The following is a 25,960-nucleotide window of genomic DNA, read 5'->3' as shown; positions in this document are numbered from 1 at the left end:
TAAACTGTAGGTCCTGCGCCGATTACACTACCTGGGCATTGGGTTGACTTATGTAATAATTTAACTTTAATGTTAAGTACCTAATGAAGAAAGAAGAGAACAAACATTGAGCATCCCTTTGCATAATGAAGTTCGTATTATTATCAACGATATAAAACTAAAACATATTACGTGTTCATCCATTCTGCTAAGTTATTGTTGTTTTGTGAGTTCCTGATCCCCTTGTTTCACTGCCGTAGCGTCAATTTTGTTGCATCAGACCCGTTGACTCCGTTATGAAAATTTTTAATAGATTTATTGCTTCTTTGCGAACCATATATTCACTTCCCACCTTTTAAATACTCATTTGCATCTAGATCCAGCTGAAAAGTAAGCCCTTCAAAGTGAAGACTTTCACACACAACCTTTGCGTCCGGGTAAGTATATTGCATAATAAAGGAAGGTCGTGATTTATCCTATAACATGCAATAAGTGAAACAAAATAAGACTTCATAAAATATCGATGAGTTAGATGCTCCAAGCAGTGTGCAAGATGCACACGGTTTCATTATTTCATTGGGCTCAAGGCCTTGGCAAAGGCCCATAGCAAGGGATAGGTTAAGGGCTGAAGCGTAGGGCGCAATACACAAAGGGCGACATTGAACGCTTTTTTTCTTTATTTAAGGCTCGACTGGACCTTCGGCAGCCGTAAGGGCGATTTTTTTTCTCAAATTTTCAGCTTCATTCGAGAAACCGCTGTGATATTCCAAAATATGAAAAATTGCACACGCTTAGAATTTATTTTAGAGCATTGATGTAAATTTTCGTGTAGTAATCGCAAAACTTTTGAGAATATCTAGATAACAGCGAAAGCAAACTACACAAAAATTCACGTCAATGCTCTAGAAGAAATTCTAAGCGTGTGAAATTTTTCATATTTTGGAATATCACAGCGGTTTTTAGAATGAAGCGGAAGTCAGAATATGTGAAAGAGAAAAATTACACTTCGCAGAGGTGAGGAGAGAAGGAAAACATACCAGGTGTTCCTCGACCCATCTTTACATTAAATATTTTCAAGTGATGAAGTGGCACCTAGATATTCCATTTGGAAAGGGGTGTATCAACACATGAAAATAGATGTCTCATCCAACTCGGCACATGACTTTCCCTGTTCGACCATCACAAAAAGGTCTATCATAAATCCTCTTCGATATATGAGATTGATATTACGCATAGGTAATAGTACGTTTCTAAAGATGTTCTTCAAACATGAATACATAACTGAAACATTCCTAAGTAGTACAAACTAAGAATCTTTAAATATACCTTACATTACTTTTAATGAGTTTTGCTTTGTTTCCTAATTTCAATATTTATAGGATGAAACATTACAAACCATGGCATAAGAATAAAGAAAATCGATGGAGGCACATGAAATGTCGGTGCTTGGTAGCGCAGGGGAGGGGAGTTCAACAAACCACAATCCTACCCTAGGAGCCATAATATCTATGACGGAGCTGTTTGGTGAGAAGTGAAATTGGCCATGTAGGTACCACTATTACGAACAACTTTCAGATATGTTCTTCTTATTAGATCCAAGGGCATGCACTTGTATACATTAGTATTGTTGTGTAAGTATTAAAGAGATCATATACTCTTGAAAGTTGCAATGTGCGTTAGACAAAATACATGTTAGCAGCCACATCTTTAAAACTTTGCACTTTCTCTCTGGCTTTCAAATGCTGAGCGCTGGCAATAGTATCACACCAACGACTAAGCTGCAATTAAGGAGTTCCTGTGTTCGATTCTCATTGAGGGCACAGTTCAGTGGTTCGGATCTATCTTTAAACTGTGTATCGGACCTGGTCATCTTGCTGTAATCGTGAAAATGCGCGCTCGTAAGTACAGTCAGCGCCAATAAAAATGGGATACCTAAATCCTGAAATGCTCGCTTCCCTGCTAGGTGTTTTGTGTGTTGCCTTGATATGATCCACATTTTTATGTGACGTCACCAGTAGAAAATATGTCACTAATGTATTTACTTTTATGAAAGGACACGTAAATGTTGTGTTATTATATGTAATATTGCACCCTGTTTGTAATGTATATCTTTTGTTTAATGTTTATTGTATTTTATGCTCTATTATGAGTAGTTTAATGTTATCTTCATGTTTGCGAGAGTGCACTATACGAATTTGTATTTCTAAAGATGTATAGATGTCATTTTTGTTGATAGTATCCTTTTGTAGATAGTGAGTGATTCATCTGTACTTTAATCTGTGTTCTCGAAAATAGTATAAATGCGAGGATATCGCGTAAGAAATATCACACTTTTTCGCCACGGCTCGACGAAGCTTTTAAAATTAAAAAGAACTCCTCGGTGTTGTGCATACATCTTGGTATGGTAGTTCGGGGCGCAAGCTAGGTCTATGTGATCATAGGTACGCCGATAGCCATGCATTGATGCTATGCACAATACTGCAACCATTCTAAGTTAAATAATAAAGCTAGCCTAAGGATTAATTTGGAAATAAAAGGCTAAAGAGCAAATATTGGCTCAGTTATCATTGCATATCTCTTGGTGTGGTAGTTCGGGGCGCAAGCTAGGTCTATGTGATCATAGGCTTGCCGATAGCCACGCGTTGAGTTTATGCGTTTTAGTTGACTCAATTCATCGACAAAGCGAAATCTTCGCCTTCGTCTCACGTATATTTGCATTATAATTTCAATAAATAAAGAATAAAACCTTTCTGTTTATACATACTGAAGTAATGTGGTTTTGTTTCTCTGTGCTGTGAATATTGTCTTTGCCTAATACTATCCCTGTACCTGAGAGGAGTCTGTGTACTTCACCGAGTCTCATCGTTCACCGCTGAGTATTATTAAGTTAATATATAATAGTATAATAATTACAAGAACGTATCAAGTGGCAGCTCAACGTGGGGCTCGATATTGTAGTGTACAAGGGCAAGACAATTGTTTAAATTTGAGATTAATTGTGCAAGAGCACTGAACTTTCATATTTATAGAAAAGCACAGTTATATTTTGTTTCGATATGGACAAGAAGCATTTGCGTAGCGCAAATAAAAATCTTGCTTCGAGTTCAGGATCTATGTGTCCCATTTTTATTGCCGGTGACTGTACGTTTGAACTACCAAACGAGCAGTGGTACTGCAAGAGAGGCGGATAGGAGGGATGGAGGAAGGAGGCTTCGTCGGTCTCGTTCGTGCACTGTGAACCCTCGCGTTGTCTGATTCAATGACAGTGCATTGCTGAATTGTAATCATAGCAGAAAATTCAGGAAGTGATTCCGTGAAACAATGTGTAAATAAATTTCAGAGATCGATGTTTCGGAAAATCATCTTTAAGAATAAAATTACTGGGATTAATCTTAAGACATAAATTAATTGATTGATGACCATACTTTTCCTGATGTCTATATGAGATACAGGTGTTTCAGATTGACAGCCTACAATCTTTCACTTTTAAAGATCCCTAATCTTGAGTAGGTTCTTGTATGTCTTCTTGAATGTTCCAGATCTAGAAATGCAGCAGACTTTGTAGAATCTCTACTGACTGGAAGATATTTTGCCTCAATTTGCACACATTATTTGCAATATTTGAAAATAATAATGTGCAATCACTATTCGAAGCTATACAGAACAAAAGCGAATAATCGAAGTAAAATATTGATAATATATTTTTTAAATGCAAACAAGTGGAGTAATTGAACAAAAAAGTAACAAAGAACCAAATCAATATTTTTATTATGTCAGTTCGTGTAACAAACATGTAGAAATTCATGTAGGATTTCTAGGACTACAATGGAGATTGTTCCAGCACAAGAAGACACAGTTTAATATTGTTCGAAAAAAATTCTTATAAAGGCAAAAATATTCTGAATCAAAAGAAACTGTGAAATACATTGAATCCACATCTCATCCATGATGGACCTACAGTTTGAAGTGTTATACTAGCGATAGTATATCGTGACTCCCTAGCGGATCGAACCCGGCACCCTTTGATTGCAAATCGATGTTAGAACTACTCCATCGAGGACGCCCCGAGTGAAATAGAAGACTTTATGAAAAAGTCGGAAAACTACACGTACCCATACGCCGGAAATATTTTAATTTTCTTGCTTGATTTATTCATATGAGCGAGGTGCTATTTTGATGGAGAATTCTCCCCCTATGGTTGCGGCATACCCCTCTCTGAGTGTGATTTTTTCGCATTTGGGGGTGGAAACTATAATAGTTCGATATCATTTATATAATATTCATTTACTTAGAAAGAAGTGTCATAAATTTCCCCGCATACTGGAAAGTGATCAAATACCAAACTGATACGGGCATATAGTTGCCGGCCCCCGTGGCGGAGTGGTGAGCACATCGCGCTACGATGCCAGGGATCCCAGGTTCGAATCCCGGGCTGGGCACGGATGTTTGAGAGTGTCCATTCATCAATTTCATCATGTCATCACTCATCCCCATCTTCGTAAGTTAGCGAAAAGTGGCACAGAAAGAATAGTAAAATAAAGCAAATCAATCAATCAATCATAAAGTTGTCTTTATTTAAGGACTTGGTTACAAATAAATTACCCCATGCCTGTTGGGGAAGATTTACGCCAAAGATTGCACATGCTCACAAATCCAACTATTGCCGGACCCTGTGGCCGAGTGGTGTGGCGGAGTGGTTCGAATCCCGGCTCGGACATGGATGTTTGTGATTGTCTGTCCTTAAAAATCCTGAAATAGAAATTTGAGTGAAATGATATGAGAGTGAATGAAGTGTAATGGGGGAAGCTTCCGCTTAGGGGCTTTCCTCGTAAAATAATAATAATAATAATAATTGTTTAGCACATCGCGCTGCGACGCCAAGGGTCCCGGGTTCGAGACAACCGCTCGGACTTGGTTGATTGTGAATGTCCATTCATCAATTTCATCATTTCATCACTCATCCCCATCTTCGCAAATTAGCCAATAGGCACAAAACGCGAAGTAAAATAAACTAAATCAACCAATCAATCAAAATCCAACTATTATTCGTAGCGATAGTGGCTTAGAATTAAGCGGGAGGAATACAACGTAGGTGTTTTATCTAGCAAGAGCGGACGTTGTGAAAGTAATTACCCGGTTCTTCCTATTAGGCAAATAACTTTCTCATTTAAGGGAGATAAATTCGTGACGAACACTTGCTTGCTGTGAACGCTAGAAGTAAGTTGATCCAACTTCCTTCATTTTGTGGTATATGGAATTGCCGATCTCCCTGCTTTAATTCTACGTTCATTGAGCGTCATTAAAACAGTAGATACTAAACCGAATGACAATAGAAGGTATGTTTCATGGTAAATGTCGTTATATTTCATTAGAAACCTTATTTGCTCTACCAATCAGAAAAGTTTGGAACTCACATAAACCAAAAACTTTCCCTCTTTTGCAATAGCAGGATATAAATAATTACCACGACAGCCACTAGATGGCAGTAAGATATTAGGTCAACTTTCAAAATCGTAAACGTGTTTGCAGACACACATAATTTAGTAATAATGTTATGTCTTAAAAATCCATATTTTTTTATTGTTTTTATGTAAATTTATGTGTAAATGTAAGTTCCACAGGAAGGAAATTGCGAATTCCTATTGTAATAACAATTGACCATGAAATAAAAAGTTAGCTACTTATAAAGTCAAACCTATTTGTGATATTTGATTATTTTTGTCTTTACACTAGCATGTGAATGTGTGTGGAAATAACAATGTCTGCAGAAGACCTAAAATGTAGGCGGGCTCTTTCTGCTATGTTTGTCTCCGGTGCGATACCCGGTGGGGCACATTGCACAGTGGTTCGGTCCCACTCTGTCTTTCTCTATTTCTTTCTTTTTCTCTACAACTTGACTTTTTCATTCTCTCTCTCTCTTCCTTAATTCTATGATTCTGTATCTCTGCCTTATTACTTCTATTCTTGTCTCATTTTTCTATCCTCTACTCTATTTCTCTCGCCTTTATCCCTCTGTATGTACGTATGTGTACGTGATTTGCACTCTACTAAGATGATCCTTAAAATGTCTCAAGTATGCCCTTTGAGTGTCAGAAGAATGTACTAACACTATACGCAAGTTACTATGCCTCGATTTAGACGAGCTTGATGGTAGATACGGCCCATCCCCAATGGGCCCTCTGCCTAGAAAAGAACTACAAAATGAGAAAACGAGCTTTTAAAAATATACGAAGGGTAGTCGAAAAATAAGTTTTCCTGCTCTGTCATCTGCATAGATTTTTATTCTAGACAGAGAAAATAATATGTACAGAAAGACACATTGTTACACTAGTGTTCGGCATTAGTTTTCCCCTATCGATATTGATGCACTTGTTTGCGCTTTACAAATTTGCAGAATCCCTTTACTTAAAACTGTATGTCCTGATTACGACAGAATTGACGAACGAATGCTTCGACTACTGCATTGGTGGCGAATCGCCTTCCTCTCAGCGCAGGGAAGAAGTGGAAGTCGTTGGCCGCCAGGTCTGGACTGCAGGGTGGGTCGTGCAGACGTTCCCAACCAATGGTGGCAACATGGTTGACAGTTGCTGCTGCCGTGTGGATTTGTGATTTAGTTTATTTTACTTGGCTAATTGGCCAATAGGCAATGAAATGATGAAATTGATGAATGGACATTCACAAACAACCAAGCCCGAGCGGGATTCGAACCCGGGACCCTTGGCGTAGCAGCGCGATATGCTAACCACTCTGCCACAGGGTCCGGCCCTGCCGTGTGGAGTTGTGATGAAGAATTAGGACTTCTGATGTCGGAAGGTAAGTCTGCTTTATCGAATGGCAGTATTTAGTCGTGTCAGTGATGCATTGCCGTTCAAGCAGAATCCCTTGTGTATCCCCGTAAACAGTAGCAGACAGACTTGCCTGCTGAGGGGGTTGTCTTGATCTTAATTTTTGATGGGGGATGTCGTACGCTTCCACTCCATGGAGGCGGCCTTCCACTCTGGAGAGTAGTGGTGGATCCAGCTCTCGTCTCCAGGCACAGTATGGAAAATAACCCTCCCCCCCTCCTCGTGCCACAAGAAATGTTGCAGACTTGTTCCCCATTCTTTAAGACTTGCGGTCAGGAGGGAGTTGGCGAGGCACCCACCGTGATGATACTTTACGATACTGCAGGATGTCGTGGATGATTTCATGGGCTGACGCGTGGCTGATACGAAATTCACTGGTGACAATATCCACATCATTTGCTGTTGAGAGCCAGTCGAGTCTTTCCTGATCAACACTTCCCCGTCTTCGACATTATATCAGGATTCGGCTTCCCCGATGGCGAAGTGGCAGCGTCGTCGCCTTGTTATCAAGGGGTCCGGGTTCGATACTCTGTGGAGGCTCATAGTGGTTAGGATCCCACTTTTAACTGTAAGTCCAGTCTCGATTAGCCTTACTGTGCATAAAGTGGACTTAAAACAACAAATCAATCAATTATATCAGGATCATACACGTTTACCTGCCTGATAGAAGTGTATGATTCTCGTGGAAATTCTTAGCGAACAACGCTTTATAATTTGTCCACGACTGCAATACGCTGCTGCTCACATGCTTCCGGGCACATGCTGCTCACGTCATCCTTTCTCATAGCACTACGTTGGCGTCACCTTCAAGGTCAATGCAGTTTGAGTATTTTAAGTCCACTTCTTGGACATATAATCTAATCTGGAGCGGACTTACAGTTGAAAAGTGGGATCCGAACCACTAGGTGTCTTACTCAGAACCCGTTACAAGGCGACAACACTTCGCCACTGGGGAGGGGACTATCTCTAGTAAATAAGCTTCTGGCCTCTACCTATATAAACTCGGACATGATTGATACCTTTAACGAAGGCCACGGTAGCTCTTTTTTCTACTTTCCTCTTTCTTTTCTCTCCCCACCCATTTACATCTTCTCGGTTATCTCCGTGGCGGAGTGGCTACGACGCCAGGTGTCTAGGGATCGAATCCCGTATGGACATGGGTGATCTTTTTTGAGTGTCCCTTCATCAATTAAATCACATCATCACTCAACCTCATCTTCGCGATTAGCCAAAAGTGGCAGAAAAGCGAAGTATAATAAAACAAATAAATCAATCAACTTCTTCACGGCTGGTTTAATAGTACGAAAGAGTTAATTAAACACGTCAACCAGCCAATCATTAAACATGGCGCCGTAAGTCAGATCTAACCCTTCGAAACATCCGTCCACAGGAAGAACTAAAGAACAATGCAGAGTCTTCAGAAGAACGGGACGAAGCGCTAACCAAGTCGAAATGAATTGAATTTCTCCAGACTTCCGATGTCAGAAGGAAGCCATCAATACTGATCAAGTTAATTTCATGCTTTTTGGAGGACTAGGGAACCGTGGCAGATATATTTATTTTAACTTTGGTGAGTCATGACAAATGGATGCGAAATCATTATTTAAGCTTTAGAATAGTTGCACAAAAATAGATCTGTCGTTGAATTGTTGAGATCCAGAATTCTCAATGATGTTGCCAAAGTAAGCCAATCCTCAGCTTTCCAATTCTCTTTCCAACCTCACTGAAGAAGAAAAATTGCTGTCTAAATCCATTTTTAACTCAAAGATGCATTTTTAGTAATATTTAAGAAGGGAAGACAGACACTGTCTCTCTTCATATCTCTCTCTCTCTCTCTCTCTCTCTCTCTCCCCCCCCCCCTCTGAATGTTTGTGTGCAGCAAAAGTTAACGACGTAAAATATTGCCCTTCCTACTATGCCGTCTAAAATGTCTTCAGTAACTCCATATGTACACATCGGTCTCCGTGGCGGAATTTTTAGCACAGCGCGCTACAACCCCAGGTGTCCTGGGTTCGGATCCCCGCATGGGTGTTTGTGAGTGTCCCTTCATCAATTTTATTGTATCATCACTCATCCTCATCTTCGCGATTGGCCAAAGGTGGCAGAAAAGCGAAGTAAAATAAGCCAAATCAATCAATCAATGCGTATATGTACACAGTGTGCCGCCGTACAGCACACGGAGTTTTCCTCTACTTTGTACCCTGTGTATATGCAGCCATGCAGCACACACTCACGGTTGTCACTGACGCTTGTATTTTGTGTAGGAAAGCGACAAAATTTTAAGTATATTATGGGCAGACTGTGTAACAAAATTAATAGAATTTTCCTTCTAGAGTGTGAATATGTATGGAAAAATTTAAGAAGACATTCTTTAATGGGAAAAAAATATAAAATAGGAGATTTGTGATTTGAGAAGGGAGGGACTTCAATCTTAGCGAGTTCACCTCACCGGCTGCCATGATACTGATTCCATGCCGTACTATAGATTTAAATATGTTTCTCGGACAGAAAAAAGTTCATGCCAGTGGCAACCATGAATCTGTGATGCGTGGATGCATACAATCAGGATAAAAAATGTCGATTTTAGGGAGTTCATAGAATCTAAATAATATCTCAACAGGCGATACGTTGGAAGATAAGTTATTCGTCTTGTTGTTCGATACACACGTGGAAGTCTGTCAGTGTTGCACGGTGACGCTCTATTTTTTCTTTACTTGTTCACTTGTAAATAATACACAGCCGACTTCAGTTTTGAGAAAGAGCTTATTTTCTGTTAGAGTTAAATGCTTCACAGAGGAATCGCAACCGTCCCATATCACATAACTATATTATGACCCAGGAAAATGTGGAGCAAGCGAAAGAACACAAGCCTTCCGCTCAAGTTGTGATTTGAGTGGGCTCGACTAATGAACGCGTGAGACGAAAATGGTTTTCTTTGACCCGCGACTTGGTTTCTGCTTCTCTGCAGTTATGTGCGGCGTTGTTCTACAGACTCCTGGGATTTAGCATACAATGCTTGTGCATAAGACTGTGATTGTCTGTACTACTATACAAGCTTTTACTAATGAACAACGTACACAATCTTTGGTGAAATTTGTATGACAGAATTTGTGTACAAGCAAAAATTCGCGAACTTTTCTTTATTTTATCATGTATGTTTAGAAACGTAATGCCCAAATAACCTATAAGAAAGTTTAACTATTCCAGCGCGAGAATTTTCCAAACAGTTGTAGTTACAAAAAATTACAGTGCTAATACTTAATTGACATTCAAACAATTAGCGATAGCTCTATTGTACTACAATTTCTAAAAATTATCAGTAGCAACTAACTTGTACTGATACAATAAATATCTTTATTATCGTAATAAAACTATATTACAAATAAATATACATTTTTACTTTCATAATTATTTCAGAGAAATTATTATAGTTCCAGCCACAAATATATATATAATTCTCTGAAATATCAGCCTCATGAAACATCTTTTAAATAATAAATACAATATTTTTCACAGTCTATATGAATAAACTTCACAGGTTCAACTAACATTTACACAAATACCTTTCATGTTGATTTGCTTCCAAATAAGTGACTAACAACAATTGTATGTATATCTGAATTTTCAAATTGTATGACTTGTACTTCGTTTCACATCACAATGCTCAAGATAAATGAGAAAATATTAAAGGAATTCGAGTGACGTAGTGTAATATTATATATATATTTCCTTTTCTCAACAAGATTTAGTAACTCTACAATTATTATTAATACATGCCGGGGGTTTCTTTTGTGTTAAGATTCAGTTTTAGTAACAATAAGCAAATGTTAGATGAAAGTCAAGAAATACTTGTAATTGCTCTACAATGTGTGGAAAGTAGTTTTGTTAGACATAAATGTGCTGATTATATGAGAGTTTGAAATCTAAAACTTGGTTTTAAGTGTTTTGTGATAGCTTGAGTAGGTGAATTTAGAATTGAAATGTATTTTATAGGAACTGGAAGTTTTGCACTGTCTTCAAGAATGAAAGGTTGAGCCCATCTTTATAATGTACGAATATAATAACTCATTCCAGTTTTTTAAGAATAGTTCCCAATCTTTGTACAATCATAGCAGTTGATCTTGACTAATGTTGAGGATTAATTTAACATATTTCATGTTGTAACATTTTATTCAGTATAACAGTATACCTGAATCATTTTTTTATATCTCATGATGGATCATGTAAAAACAGTAATAATAAAGAACAATATAAACTATGAACGAGGAAATAGGAAACCAAAACACATGTTGCATGATACATACGTGCTCGTGTTTTTTTTTAGCAAATGTTCAAATTTAAAACTCTCAGCAAGAACACTTGCTAAATAAAATTGGTTTATCATAAATAAGATTCTCGAAATGAGATGTTTGAAACTTCACTTCTACTGTATAGATCTTCCGTTATAATAATTCGGTTATTATTAAGGGGAAAATTACGAAATTATTTTAGGTTCTCTAGCGAAATCTCATCTTTGGTGAACTGGAGGTTAGAGTAGCATTAGATCAAAAAAGCTTGTAATAGCTTGCAGAAACCCTTTGTTGATAACTCTAGAGAATTTTTAAATTTCAAGCAACCAGGAAAAAGCCTTCCAATTGTACATTGTAAAGGATCTACATGCTGGGTTTTGATTTTAAAAGATTATCTGCTATACTGAATTAGTATAAGGAGACGACATTACTTCGGATATATTGATTAATTTGAACACGAGACCACCTTACTAAGTGCCTATTTGTAAGAGCGAAGTAAAAATCCTCCTCATCGTGTACAACACTTACGTTTTTCAACCTACTCGTATCTTCTGCAAAAGCTGTGTTCTTTCTGTACCATAATTATCTTAAAGAATATCCGAGAATTTATACGAGCAACAAATCTTCGGCACACCATTTCACAGTAACATACTCTAAAATCTCGCAAGGGAGTTACATTATGCCATCTTTTTCCTGCATTTGACATTCTATTTTTTATGAAAATTAGGTCGAAGGACACGGCACTGAATCGTTTACAGTAGAACCTCGGTTTTACGTTCTTCAGCGGACCAAGATAAAAAAAATCAAAATCGAGAAAATTTAAAATCCTGGAAAATATTATACAGTAGTATTGTTTGGACAATGAGGATTCAGTGTGTAACACGGAAAATTACAAAATCCGAAAACGTAAAATCGGGATTCCACTGTAAATCTCCGTTTCATTTCAACTCAAGAATCAGTTCTGTTCTTGATTTATCTAGGTGATGAGAGTTTCGAGAGTGAGAAAAGCTCAAACATTATGGATATTCTTGCGACAATTGAGGAACTCAGCAAGGTTAGAACTCGAATAACTTTAATTTGCTTTTAGAAATAACCACGTCGATTACTAAACAGCCATAATTTAAATTTACATACAGCTCAACAATGCAAAAAAGATTTATTCAGTTTTTTACTCGTTCTTCTGAAAATGCCAACCATCTTCTTGATGCGAAAATAATAAGGTGAGAATAATGCAATATTTTCTCTGATTTCAAAGTACAATATAGATTAGACTGATTGGTTTGTGTCATTTTTACTTCGCTTCTCTGACAGTCTTGGCTAATCACGAAATGTATCATTTAGACTCTCGGTTTAAAAAAGCAAGTAATTCCCGAAGGATATGTGTGAAATTACAATATTATAGACAGCGGATCTACGTTGAATTCTGAAAAATATTACATTTACTATTTTCTCACATATCTAAGCGTAGTCCGATATCTTCTGGAACATCACATTTTCCCACTCAATGAGTTTTCCAGAGGTCTTCATCACATGGACACCAGTGGACGATCACAGTTCGGTTCGGAACATCAAAGGAACTTCCTGATCCTCTTGTTTGCAGGGCAATATTCGGCGTATTCCTCCCACGTGCAGCCGTTGCTCAAGCAGCATTCTGCGGTGATGGACTTTTTGCTTCTCTTCCTCCTCTCCTTCAGGAAGCTCCTTGCTTGGACAAGGTTAACGAACGGTAGGTCACCTTCAGAGTTCCACGAGTAATCTGAGAAGGAAACATCGTGGCATGTAAACAACAAATATATTTATTTACAAAAGCATAATTAAAATTTTTAATTATGTAAAAATTGTTCTTTAGTCTGGTACACTTTTTCAGTGAATGGAAGTAACTAGTTACTTGTAATGCAGCTACAAGTAATGGTTACTTTCTCTGAGAAATTGTGATTTTAACTAGTTGCTATTAAATGTACCTGTAAATGTAACAGACTTACTTTTTTGGAATAGTGCTCGGATTTAAAGAAATATTGTAAATTGTACCAAGAAAATTGCAGGCTATGCTTTTAATAAAATGTATTATTTGTTTATCCTCTTTAAAACTCATATGTTTTTAACGCCCTTAGAAACACTTTATGAACTTAATATAGGAAGATATCTTTAACAATAACAAGAACAAGAAATCCTTTCCTTTGTGTAATGAGCTAAGTATTCCAGTTTGGGCAGGTTTTTGTGTTCACACTACACAGTTAACAAACAAACAAACGCAGTTGTTTTTTTTATTTATTTTCTGTTTGTTCCCAGAGGCAAGCTTAATATTTTAAGAAAATGATCCATTTTCACAGCACATAGAAGTTCGATATATAGAAAGAAGTTCCAAGTGAAAACATTTCAAAACTTCAAACAATTAGGGCAGTAATAAAATAGAGCATGCATTTAAGAAACTTTCTGATCGAAGCGGCAAGTGACGACATGTGTCTTTTGGAAATCAAGCTTCAAAAAAAAACCTCAGTCTTTCGAACCGAGGGGACACGACAAGTTGCACCTGTCGTTTATCGCTTGCCTGTCTCTCGGTCTGTTGTTCGCACATGTGTGGTGAATGCTTTCATATATATTGAAGGGGTCCGTATCGCTTGTCGCTTTGGTGTGAAACTCCCAACTCCCGTGTCCCTTGTCGCTTCGATCTGAAACCTCCCATTCACCCTTAAAAATACATGAAACATTTCAAACTGAAGCGACACGACACGCTACATGTGTCGCTCAGACGGCCATTTTTCTGAAAACCGTATTGTTGTTCGCGAATGATTATTGACTGAAGTATCGCTTGTTCCCCGTCGCTTCGATATGAATGCTCCGTTAATGGAGATTTCAGACCGATGCTAAAACGTGGGTTCATGCCGAAGTCACAAGATACAAGCGACACAAGCCCCTTCAGTCTATAAGAAAGCATTCACCTCGTATACGCGAACAACAGACCGGGGCGACACTATGTATGCAATTGAGAAAACGGACCAGTCTGAAGGACATGCAGGCCACAAGCGACGAGTGTATCTTTTGTCGCTTTGGTCTGAAAGCTCCCTTATTGTATGATGGATAAAGGGGGATGGAAACCAGAGAAAAAAACACTGCAGACTCCATAAACCAATCAACACACAGTATTTTAAAAGTTAATGTCCTTATGACTAACGAACCTTATTTATTCTCACTACGCAGTGAGCAAAATGCTTGAAGATTTAATCCAATTTCGAGATTAACTTTTAGTGATAAGCTATCTCCCACATTTAGGTTTCGTTGACATGATATATTGCATTACTTTCACGGGACGAGACGAGACGAGCGTATATTTTCGAGACAAGATACGAGACTGAACAAACCAATATTTTCGAGAAGAGACACAAAACGGGACAAAGTTACGTCTCGCGGGCAACACTTGCCAGCATCAAAGAAATTAAGAAACAAATGTATATGTATCAGAAGTTATATTTCGTCGCTTCCGTCCGACTCTTGGTTAATCACGATGATGAGAATGCATGGTGAAGTTAAGGAGGAGTTGAAAGAACAAACACAACAAAACGTCGTTGGTTTACCTGGGACTCGAACCTATAATCCTTGGCTTTACAGCTCTTTATGCTGACCACGTCATGTCGCTAAAGCTGCGATTATGTTCAAGAATGCTTACCCGTTCGCTTCCGAAGAATACATAAAATACAAACCCACGCGAAATTACATATACAGTTCCGAATTAGCTTCTGTTTGTAAAGTATACGTAATTTCCAGACAATGAACTTCTAATTAGCATATCGAATATTACTACCCACTTGATTACATGGACGCCCACAGGATTTTTTCCAGGGAGGGGCAAGCAAGGTATTTTTTTCCAGGGGGGCAAAGGAGGAATATTTTTCCCCATAATAGTGATACCCCCTCAAAAAATACTGCTTCAGTCTGAAATTACCATGTTCCTGCAACACCCATACAATCATTAACATAAATTACTGTAACTGAAATGAAATTACGTGTTAAATATACACTTTTTAGGTGAACATTCATTTTCCAGGGTGGGAGCAGTGGCGCCCCCTTGCCCCCCTTCCGGACGTCCATGCTTGATTATCTCCAAAGTTAAATATTCATGATTATGTGCGTTTACTTTTAAGCCATAGTTTGTTTGTTTTGCATAATTAACCTGATGATGCCACATCATGAATAAAGCTTTGATGATTCTGGGTAAATAAACATTTGCTAATAACAAGAAACAATGAATTCCTCATTTTTTGTTGTGTATATTCGAAGATCAATACATAGAATATTTAAAGCATTCATAAACTGTTACACTAGCAAAGAGACCGCAATTTCTGAACGCACATATTGTCATAAGTAAAGAATTTTTATAATTTTATTTTATTTTTCCAAGTGTGTTAAGAAAGAGTTTACGAAAAAGCTATAACTAACATCACAAGCAAGGTATGGTACTGCTATATCCTACTCGAAACTTTATTAATAATAACTAGGGAACGGAACTTGAGGTAAATAAATGTTTTTTTTCTGCGATAAGATAGAGACCCTCGTTTTTGCCAAAATTCTGATCATAGCCTTATATGTCAACACAGCAAATTTTATTTTATATAAAAACACATTTTCCAGTTTTCCGTATGTAAATACATATTTTGCGAATTTTCATTTTAAATACATAAAATCGCTCATTGACATCAGCTACGTCGAAATCCTCGAAGGAAAAATGTTTATTCTCCGCACCTCTTTCATATCGAGAGTGTTGGGTTTGTTTTGCTTTGAACACGCTCCCTGGCAGACTTCTAGTGCCTTGCCTACGATCGTATTGGTGGAAAATATTACCCCCACTGGATCTAATGTACAAGTGCTAATGTCTAAATGTACATAATTTTTTGGGAAAAACCAAGGTTTTCAACCTTTGTGCCAAATTGTACGTGTTTTGGAAGGTGAAGTAGAGAAAGAGGAAGCTTTGGAAAACTTCAGCGTTAGTGACATTTCGTGCTTCAAATATGCAAGAATTGTTTCTTGTGACTTGGAGCGATCTTTCTCACAATATAAGATGCTTTTTAGAGATTTACAATGGAGAATTTGGAAACATATACTCACTAAGGGTAAGCATTTAGAAATTGATTTCAGCTGTATAAAATGCATTTAATATTTTGTTTTTGCTACCAAATGTTTTTTTTTATTTTTGTCACACATTTTCCTGTTTTTATCAAATATTTTCAACATTTATGACACATAAAAAATAAATATTTCTGAGTTTTTTAGCACATAAAGTTCCGTTCCCTAATAATAACGATTTTGATTCTAACTCACCTCCCCTCCCTTCTTGTATCCACATAACGTTATGCGGCAAATTATATCTATCAGAAAGGGGGCGGCTATTTTAGATAACACCCAAATGTTAACTTCACTTCCATGTAGTACTGGATTGAATTTTGAAGGCCAACGAGGCTCTGGCGTCTGGTCTCTCAGCTAGCACAATCCTTTTCGGAGCTTGTGTTGTGTTCTGTCCATGTGTGTTTGTAATTGATATTTCATCAATTTCATCTTATTATCATTAATCCTCATCTTAGTAATTAGCCAAAAGTGGCAGCAAAGCCAATTAAAATACATTATTAATTCATATACATATATATGTGTATTTATATATATCGGTAAGAGAGCCCCCAGCAACACAAAAAAACATATTTTTCAATTTTATTAATTTTTATACGTTAATTGTAATTGTTAACCTCCTGGGACCTGAGGAGCAATGTAGAAGTAATTGAAGACTAAAATAGGTAAACGCTGTAAGTGCCATGTGCCATGCTTGATAATGTGGTAAACGTGAAAATTGGCTGGTAGCCCTCTAAGTAGTTCAAAGGGCGCGTAAAAAGGCACTAGTGTGAACGTTCGTACGAGCTGATGTGCTGAACGATGCGATTTCCCAACACTTTCGCTTTTGGCACTTACAACGTTTACCACTTCTAGTCCTCAATTGTTATCATTTGGACCATTTCATGTCAAATCAGCAAGGCCCTCACCCTTACATTATTTGATTTTTTTGGAATCTGGCATTCTGAAAGGGCCACCGAAGGTAGAAAAACGTGCATTTCTTTGGTATTTCCTAAATTACAGTGGTGCAAACTGCTATTTTGACCATTTTTTTAACATCTTGTTAACTTTAAATTGCAATATTTCGGCCATCAGGGCACATATAGAAGTGATTCCAATTGCGTTGAAAAGGTCTTTAAAGGCTCTTTTACAAGATATATTATTTGCCTATGTCAAGGTATAAAAAACACTTGAAGGTGGTGCAAAGAAAACTTTTGTAACATTTTCTTCAAAACGAGTCTTTCATTTTTTTTAAAAAAAAATGACAGTTATTTAGCAAACTAATCTTCGAAGCTATAGTTATTGCCGCTCCGAAGTTGAGCCCCAAGTTACTCTCATGGGAATACGCATTTGTTTCATTTGCTTACATCCTAACTTGCTGGCAGTATGTACGTCACGGACAGTTCTGGGTTGTAATGAATGCATTGACTTTCAATGGAATTGTTACAGGCTCTTTTACAGTCCGTGACTGTACAAGAGATAAATTTTCATACAAGTCAGAAGTAAAAATGCACAATACTTGGAGAGCGTTTAGGCCGAAATGACAAGCGACTCGTGTCAGTTGCAAATGAACCTTCACAAATAAATTAAACCTTTTGTACCGGTGCATTTTTTAAATGACTTCCTCAACACGTTGTACAGTAGGAGAAAGAATTACTTGGGCCACGGGACCTAGAATCGCGTAACGTCTTGAAGCCTGTTGTGTATGCAACCCAAATAACAAAATATTCGCTTAAGTTTGCCTGGTGGAGATGAGTTCTCGGGAAGGATGGAGCTTTGATAGCATGAGTCACATGATTCATGCGCCAGCCACAACAAACAGCTGGGTGCTACGAGGCCTCCAGAAGAAAATGTCACGAACTTGGTTTCTTAACAACAGCTACTCATAAGGAAATATACTGACTGATATTAGAGTCGATGTCAAGAAGGTTCACTGAAATGATGGTTTACATCGAGTTCTCACCACAGACCACACGCTAATAAAAAAATGAGTTGTTTAAGTCCAATTTATGCACTGGACCTACAGATTAAAGTGGGATCCGAATCATATATTTCTCTATCTGGTATTGAACTCGGAAACCTTTAATTACATGGCGAAGACGTTACCATTACGCTTTCGGAGAGGCAATAGAACGCCTTGAAAAAGAGACGAGCGAAAATTGCGACGAGACAAACCATATTTCGCCGTAAATTTTTACCATATTTGGCCGTAAATTTTAAGATAAGACAATATTTTGTAGTCACAGGTTCGAACCGTGGGAGAGGCATAGATTTTTTGTCCCATCGTTCATTTCACGAGTTTATAACTCCTCCTCACCGACACAATTACCGCGAATGGTAGAAGAAAAGCGAAGAAACATAACTGAAACATAAATAAAAGGAAAAAGCGAGACAACTTTTATCCTTAATATTCTGCAGTCACTTCAGTCGCATTTACGGATGATACCTTTAAAGAGAGTCGCGGTGTCTCCCTTGTCTTTTCCCTTCCTTTGTGGTCTCGCTTCCCTCTGTCACGATTGGTCTAATACTAATTAATGCAATGTTAATTACAACATCCAAACAACGAAACAATACACAATCAACTGCACCACGTCGTCGCCTTGTAATCAAGGGGTACCGGGTTCGATGCCCGGTGGAGGCACATAGTGGTTCGATCCCACTTTAAACTCTAGGTCCAGTCCCGATTAGCCCTACTGTGCATAAAGTGGACTTAAAACACCAAATCAATCAATCAATCAACTGCACCAAACAACATTCCAATTGTTTTCGAATTGGAAAACAATTTAGATGCTGTACAATGAAGTAAGATGCAGTAATAAGGTGGGATTTTGGTACGGTATAGAACTAAATCGGTGGGGGTGTTCGATTTGATTGGATGTTTGTTATTTGGTGTTGCTATTCTTTCACTTTTGGCAAATAACGACGATGAACATGAGTGATGAGTGATGATATGATTAAATTGATGAAGGGACACTCACCAAGAAAACCCATACCTAAGCTGAGATTCGAACCAGGGGTCCAAGCCGTCGTAACGCAGTGTGCTAACCACTCCACCACGGAGGTCTGATACTAGTGGATATTATACCATACTTTGTGTGATCAATTGGGATCAATCAATGGAATGACCAGGCATATCATTATATCACGTCATATTATTTGGCACGAAGTAACATTAGAGACAATCACTCGTGCTTTTTTTCCTTTGAACTAATTCCTTGACTTTAGGTTAATCACAACAATAGGATAAATTATGAAACAAATGATAATGAATATGGGATTTTGCCAGTTATTACGAATTACCTGACACAATCATAATTAAGCAGGCTCGTCCTTACCGTCGCCATCAGCGAACGTGAAAGAAAAGGGATGTTACGTAACAAAAATTATAAATGTAAACATGATGGAAGAGTACTTATTTAATCTCTCACTTAAATCTCCTACAAAACCGGAATATATGAAATATATGTATCTTAACACACGTTTTTGATTTCTATATTTAACTAGTCGAGACCGACAACGGGAGAGAATTTTCAATCCGAGAAACCGAGAGACCGAGACACTGACAAGTCTCGTTTCTTCTTGATACCTCCCCAATCGAGTTGTTCTGTTTGTTATTGGCAATTATTATCATTATTCTTCCTCTGTAGGTAAATCATAACAACGATTTATGATCAAATAAACCAGATAAAAAGGCAAGAATAAGAAAGTCATGCCTGCCCGGGACTCCATCCCAGAACCTTATTTTAAGAGATTTGAAATTCTGGAGAATGCATCCGTGTTTCGCGTGGCTTTCTCTTTCCTCTACTTCTGTTATTTTATCATACATGTATAATTAAAATGAATCTGAGAAAATATGTAGCGATTCATATTAGTGTTAGTTAGATGCTACAGATGCGAACTTCAACCTGGAATAACCTGCTTCATATGTGGTTGAACATGAAATTTTCGTACACTGTGACAATTTGTTGTTTTAGTTTTTGTTTTGTGCGCACATAAGATAATCTGTACTGGGCCTTCCGTTTAAAGTAGGCTACAAACCACTACGTGCCTCCACCATGTATCGAAACCGGGATCCTCGATTACAAGGCGACGACGTTATCACTACGCTATCGAGGAGACCCCGTGACAAAATGTTATTCACTCGATTCTTAACATAATGTATTTCAACATTTACATTATCGTTTTCTTTTTCTTGTTTATTTTTGTTAACTACTTTTATACGACTCTTTTTGTGTCTTCGAATTTCTTGTTGTTTCAGGAAAAAATAATATATGCAGGCTGTATAAAAATCCCTCCGTGCAAATAGATAGAAGGCTCACCCTCGAGAACCAATTTATAAATAATATAACCATTAGGAAATTATTCGAACGTTAACTGATATAACTGCAGATGAAACAATACTTACAGGTACTAACGAAATAACTAATCTTGTAGCTATAGGCTCACAAGCAACAGGTATCTGGTGAGTCATTCACTCTTGCTAACTACGGGCGAAGGTCACGGAACTAAGGGTGGCAAGGAGGCGTCTGCTCTACCAAACTAGCAGACGATGTCAAGTGTTCCTGTTATCAATGAGGAGGAACGCAGCTTTCATATCAAACTAGAGACGTATGTTTTGGTCCCGTAGAACACTTTCTCGTCGTGGCCTTGAAGTTACCTCAGGACAGTCGCTTCTGTGCAAGAAAGCTATATTCCCATTGAGGTGAAGAAAAGAGCTTCTTTACCCCCCTTCGTGACCATCGCCGAATGAGTCGAGACTTTGCGTGCAATATGTGCTATATATGTGCAATTATGTGCGCGAAAAATTTCCAATTGTGCGAGCTTAATAAGAACGCAATAAGATGTCAAAATCCGCGGAGCAGGGTAACGTCTCTCTCCGACTTTTAGATAATAAGCTCAAACTTCGTTCCCCTATGTGCTGATTTCAAGCTTCTGTTTGGGTTATTTTGCGTCGCATTTTTACCTCTTGCTGTAATCGCGACGAAGAACATGATACGAATGCTATGCTACATTTAAGCATCGACAGGTTTCGAACCTGGATCCTCTGGCTTTGTAGAGAGTTACGGGGATTTCTATTTTTATTTTTATTTGGTGTTTTAAGACCACTTTATGCACAGTAAGGCTAATCGGGACTGCATCTACAGTTTAAAGTGGGACCCGAACCACTATGTGCCTCCACCGGGATTCGAACCCGGGACTCCTTGATTACAAGGCGACGCCGATACTACTGAGCCATCGGGCAGGCTAAGAGAAAGAGTTACGGTGACTATGCTAATGAAGAATTGAAAGTAGCAGAACGACTAATTATTCTTTAGTCAACATTGGGATCGTTAATGAATATTATGAATGTCAGTTCAAATCGTAAAAAAAAAAACTATATTTCCAGAGTGCGTTAAAGTTACTCACTTTATACGACGCTTGGTGAGCGCCGGAACCGCTTGAACAGGTGAACAAATTCCCGATTCTCCCTCGTCGCGATCGAACCCACATCTCTCGCATGGCATCAAACACCCACCCTAACGACTGAGCTACCGCGGCACATATAGTATAATAGCCTTTGTAATTAAGGCGAGTTATTTTAGCGTTTCCTTCTACGTATTTACGTGTAGGCGATTCATTTTCTGACATATAAAGTGTATCTCTTCTCGGTTCTGCGACGTGACTTGAGAAGAGGCGATTTTCTGACGAACAACATTCCACCTGACAAGTCACGTGACTTTCCTGCATTTTCTGGGCCTGTTGGCTTTTGCATGAAAGACGAGTTGCTCTTGAGACAGACAGAATAACTCGATGACCTAAAGGTGCAATGTGTGTTGCCTACCATCCTGCATTATTTACTGCCATTAAAGTCTTATGGGGAAGAACTTTTTTCCACCACTGTACATACTTATGCACACATACATTTTTTTATGTTTTGCTCTTTAAAGGTGAACAGTTGGGGCTTAAAGATTCGCCAAATGCTTCGGCCTTGGACCTTAGAGACCAATAAGCCAGTTTTCAGAGCGCAATGTCAACTCTACAAATCGTTCAGCGATGTGTTTGCCCCTCAATAACGTTACCTGCAGGTACCTCGTTGCCCTGGATTCCCGCGTCAGGGACAGACCAGCTCTGGATGGAGTTGGCGGTCCTCTTAATTAGTTTGTAGATGTCCTTCTCGCACGCCCAGTCCATGTGACGTAGCAGCTCTCGCTCGCAGCGAACGTGCCTCTCCTGGTGCCAGAGATCGCGCCAGTCGGCATTGGACCTTGAAAGGAGAAGATAGAAGTAAGGCCCGGATTAGTATGTACTAAAATACAGTAAAATATCTACGCATTCAAAAATCTAAAAGTATCTACCGAAATAATTCAAAACGTAAGAAATAATTATGTACCATTAAGAACATTGCACTACCAACATTTGCTTCCTTATTTGTTTAGCGAGATCGACTTAAATATTCCAATACGATATATCGGACCCTGATACCTCGATTACAAGGCAATTGCAAGTTCGTGCCAATGTTAAACCAGGAACTCAATTGATATATAATTGAAAAACAGGGTGTCCACATGAAACCTTCCTGATTTCAAATTACAATTGTGAGGAAATTATTCGACATAGAGCCTTGCGGTTTGGAGATTCATCTAAAGCAACTCAAAAATGTTTATTTTAAGTGCTGGGTAATTAGCAAAGATGACGTCAGCACAAGAGAGAGCGCATCGCCAATTTCAGTCCAAATACATACGTTTGAATGGGAGCCGCCAGACAATGGTATGAAATGTCTTTGGACTAAAATTGACCATTTCGTTTCCGCATACCACGCCACGCTCACCACGCACTGCTTTACATCATGCCGTAGTTTCCCCACAATTGTAATTTTAAATCAGGAAGGTTTCATGTGGTCACCCTGTACATAGGAATAATCATACTACATGAAAGAAAATGTCATTATCATGATGCTGCTTCAAATCCAAAATGATGTGTTGGTGAAAAGTGGCATAAAATATGTCGAGTTAAGCATACTCCTAGAAATGCTGATCTAATAATAACATGTACTATTAACTTGTATTTCTAGTTACTTTTTGTCGCTTTTCTCCTCTAGATGAATCGAGGCAATGAAGATGAATTGATGAAATATATAATGGAACAAACAATAAAATAAAACTTCCATGTCTTGACCATTAGTCTAAACCTAAACCTAACGACATAGTTCTAATGTTGTGTTAGTCCTGCGTGCTGTGTGAGTGTGTTAAGATCACTCGGATAGGCTTATCGGGGGACTGGACGTACAGTTTAAAGCGAGTTTGCACTGATACGCTAATCGGATAGGAGTGTAGTATAAAATGGGATTCGAACCACTACGTGGCTCCACCGAGACCCTTTGATTACAAGACGACCACTACTCCATCGGGAAGGTCCACAGTAGGATTGGAACCACTGGGATACTAGTTCTGTGAGGAATCGTTCGGGACCCCTTGATTACAAGGCAACAGACTACACTATAGGATAGCGGTTCTTCACCTTTTCTTGAGAGGGGTCCCTTTCAAATATATTTTGTTGTTGTGGACCACCATGGCCTAAATCTATATTTGAAGTATTGTAGTGCAGGAAATATTTATTAAAATGTATCTATGAAGGGTCTTTCGTTACAGTTATATAACACAGTTCATTAGAATAGTCATATTTTATTGTAATAATAATAACAACAATAATACAGAACAGTAAATTATAGCTTAAAATTTAATATTAGAAAGGTTTATGTTGTAACTAAAATCTGGTATAAATAAAAAAATATTGCCACGTTTTCACCTCTACCAAGACGTAAAACTTACTTCATTTTTACATAATTTTATTAGCATTTTCTTCAAATATTTATTCAAGTCTCCGTGGACCTCTTGGAGGGTACGGCTGTTCAATATTGGCCCACGGACCACTGGATAGGAACAGCATTTATGGTGTGTGTTTAGGTATTGATATACACACTTTGTTAATCTTAATGTACGCCTAAGAGCAGTCATTTTGCATTCACGTTTTGTAAAATGAAATAAATTTCATCAGGTGAATAGGTCTCAATGGAATTTAATTGTTACTTCTACCTAGAGCTCGGATGATTATGTGCTTATATGTTTTTCCGTTAAATATTTTTAGATCAAATCGGTGAAATGTTGGTGTTTCACATCAAATTAAGCTTATAAACCTGAATTTTAAAGGTTGATGCATAAGTTCGTAGCATTTGTCTTTAGTATGGCAACACTGCAGTGTTAGAAGTTTGTTTATCGTTTAACGTTTATCAATTGGAGTGGTATTGTTATGCTTGTGAATACGCATTGAATTTTGCAGGTTTGAAGGAAGACAGTGTTATTTAGGGGCTAAAGAACAATAAGTGTCAGGTGCAAATAGAAAAAGAACACTTCCGACATATTCTTCTGTCTTGGTTTAAGAGAGGATCGACGGCAGCGGGGTGGCTGAAAACATTTGTGCCGTGTATGGGGATAATGCCAACATGTAAAGCTTAAAGCAGGAGAAGAAAATTGTTTTGTCATTTCAAAGAGAGAAAGCAATTTTGACTTGACTAATTCTCCACGTTCAGGAAGACCGTCGGGATTTAATGAAGACCGTTTAAACGCTTTAATCCACGAAGATCCACGTCAGTCGACCCTAGAATTAGCAAATGTGACCCTTCAATCATCGTACGACATTTGCATTCCATGGATAAGGTTCAGGATAAGTGAAAAGAAACCAAATCGGTGAGTAGGCCAGGGAGGCTGCATCGAGTGGTGCTCCAACATAACAATGCACGCCCACACTCCGCTAACGTGGCAAAAGCTGCTATCCAAGAGCTTGTTTAGGAGGTTATGCCACATCCTCCTTACATCCCCGATCCTCGGATTTTCATATTTTCAGCTCTCAATCCCAGCGTTGGTCGACAGTCATTGACAATGAAGGAAATTATATTGCTGATTAATTTCTGTCTTTTGTTCATCTCAGATGAGTATGAAATTTTAAAAAAAACTTTGCCAGGGTGAAAAATACGCTACGAACTTATGCATCAAACAAATATTTGCATATTTTACGCCATAAGTACATTATTTACATATTGCCTGACATTTTCATATTTAATATATATATATACACACACACGACGGAATGTATGGTCAAGAAAAGAGAGCCTTGAGATTGTTCACTCAACAGTCGCTTTTATGAAATGTTCAGAAAGATGGGTTGGGAATGCGGTGAAGGCAAATTTAGTTACATTCCATTTGGAGAAAAACAATACAACTTTACCTATCAACACGGTGGTGCTAAGTTGAGGCAATAGTTTCGACGCTTTGGAAATTGAGTACACACCAGAAGATTTGCGCAAAGTGCGAAGCAGAAAGATTATTTAGTTAGTACAAATCCCTGCTACTCCATAACAGGCAAGGTGAGGTTTCATATTTGAAGATTTGAAACACACTTGATATTCCTTACTGTTACGGGGATCAGGTATTTGGAAAAACAGCAGGAATATGTAAACTGGTATTGTATTTCTGTTTATTTGTCTGACTTGAGTAATTTGTTTAGATAAGAGTTCGATTCTGAGATCCGGAGCATTATTATGAATAAGGATGTTTAGCTTTTGCCAAGGATGGCCGGAAAAGTAGAACTTAGAAGAACGTTTATGTACAGTACAATAAAAATGGAACACCTAGATTGTGTGTGTTGCATAATTCTACGGCGGTGGAAGAAATTTCCATTGAAGATTTGCTAGTAAAATCCACATATCGCCGTAGAGTT

General features: G+C 38.1%; 1 protein-coding gene across 1 annotated transcript in view; it reads right to left on the bottom strand.

Annotated features, from left to right (window-relative positions):
* Positions 1–11,056: 11,056 nt before the first annotated feature.
* Ilp7 (Insulin-like peptide 7) overlaps positions 11,057–25,960 on the bottom strand; it is a 62,187-nt gene continuing 47,283 nt past the window's right edge. Inside the window, exons 3-4 of the mRNA XM_083127064.1 lie at positions 22,267–22,451; positions 11,057–12,869 (exon numbers count right to left, since the gene is read on the bottom strand). Of these exons, the coding sequence (XP_082983190.1) occupies positions 12,682–12,869; positions 22,267–22,451 (373 nt within the window). The 3' untranslated portion in view covers positions 11,057–12,681. The remainder of the gene's footprint in view (positions 12,870–22,266; positions 22,452–25,960) is intronic.

The sequence above is a fragment of the Lepisma saccharinum genome, chromosome 1 (assembly GCF_977018435.1).
Source record: "Lepisma saccharinum chromosome 1, izLepSacc3.1, whole genome shotgun sequence".
Classification (NCBI taxonomy): Eukaryota; Metazoa; Arthropoda; class Insecta; order Zygentoma; family Lepismatidae; genus Lepisma; species Lepisma saccharinum.
The sequence above is the reverse complement of the archived record's forward strand: the minus strand, read 5'-3'. Positions and strand labels throughout refer to the sequence as shown.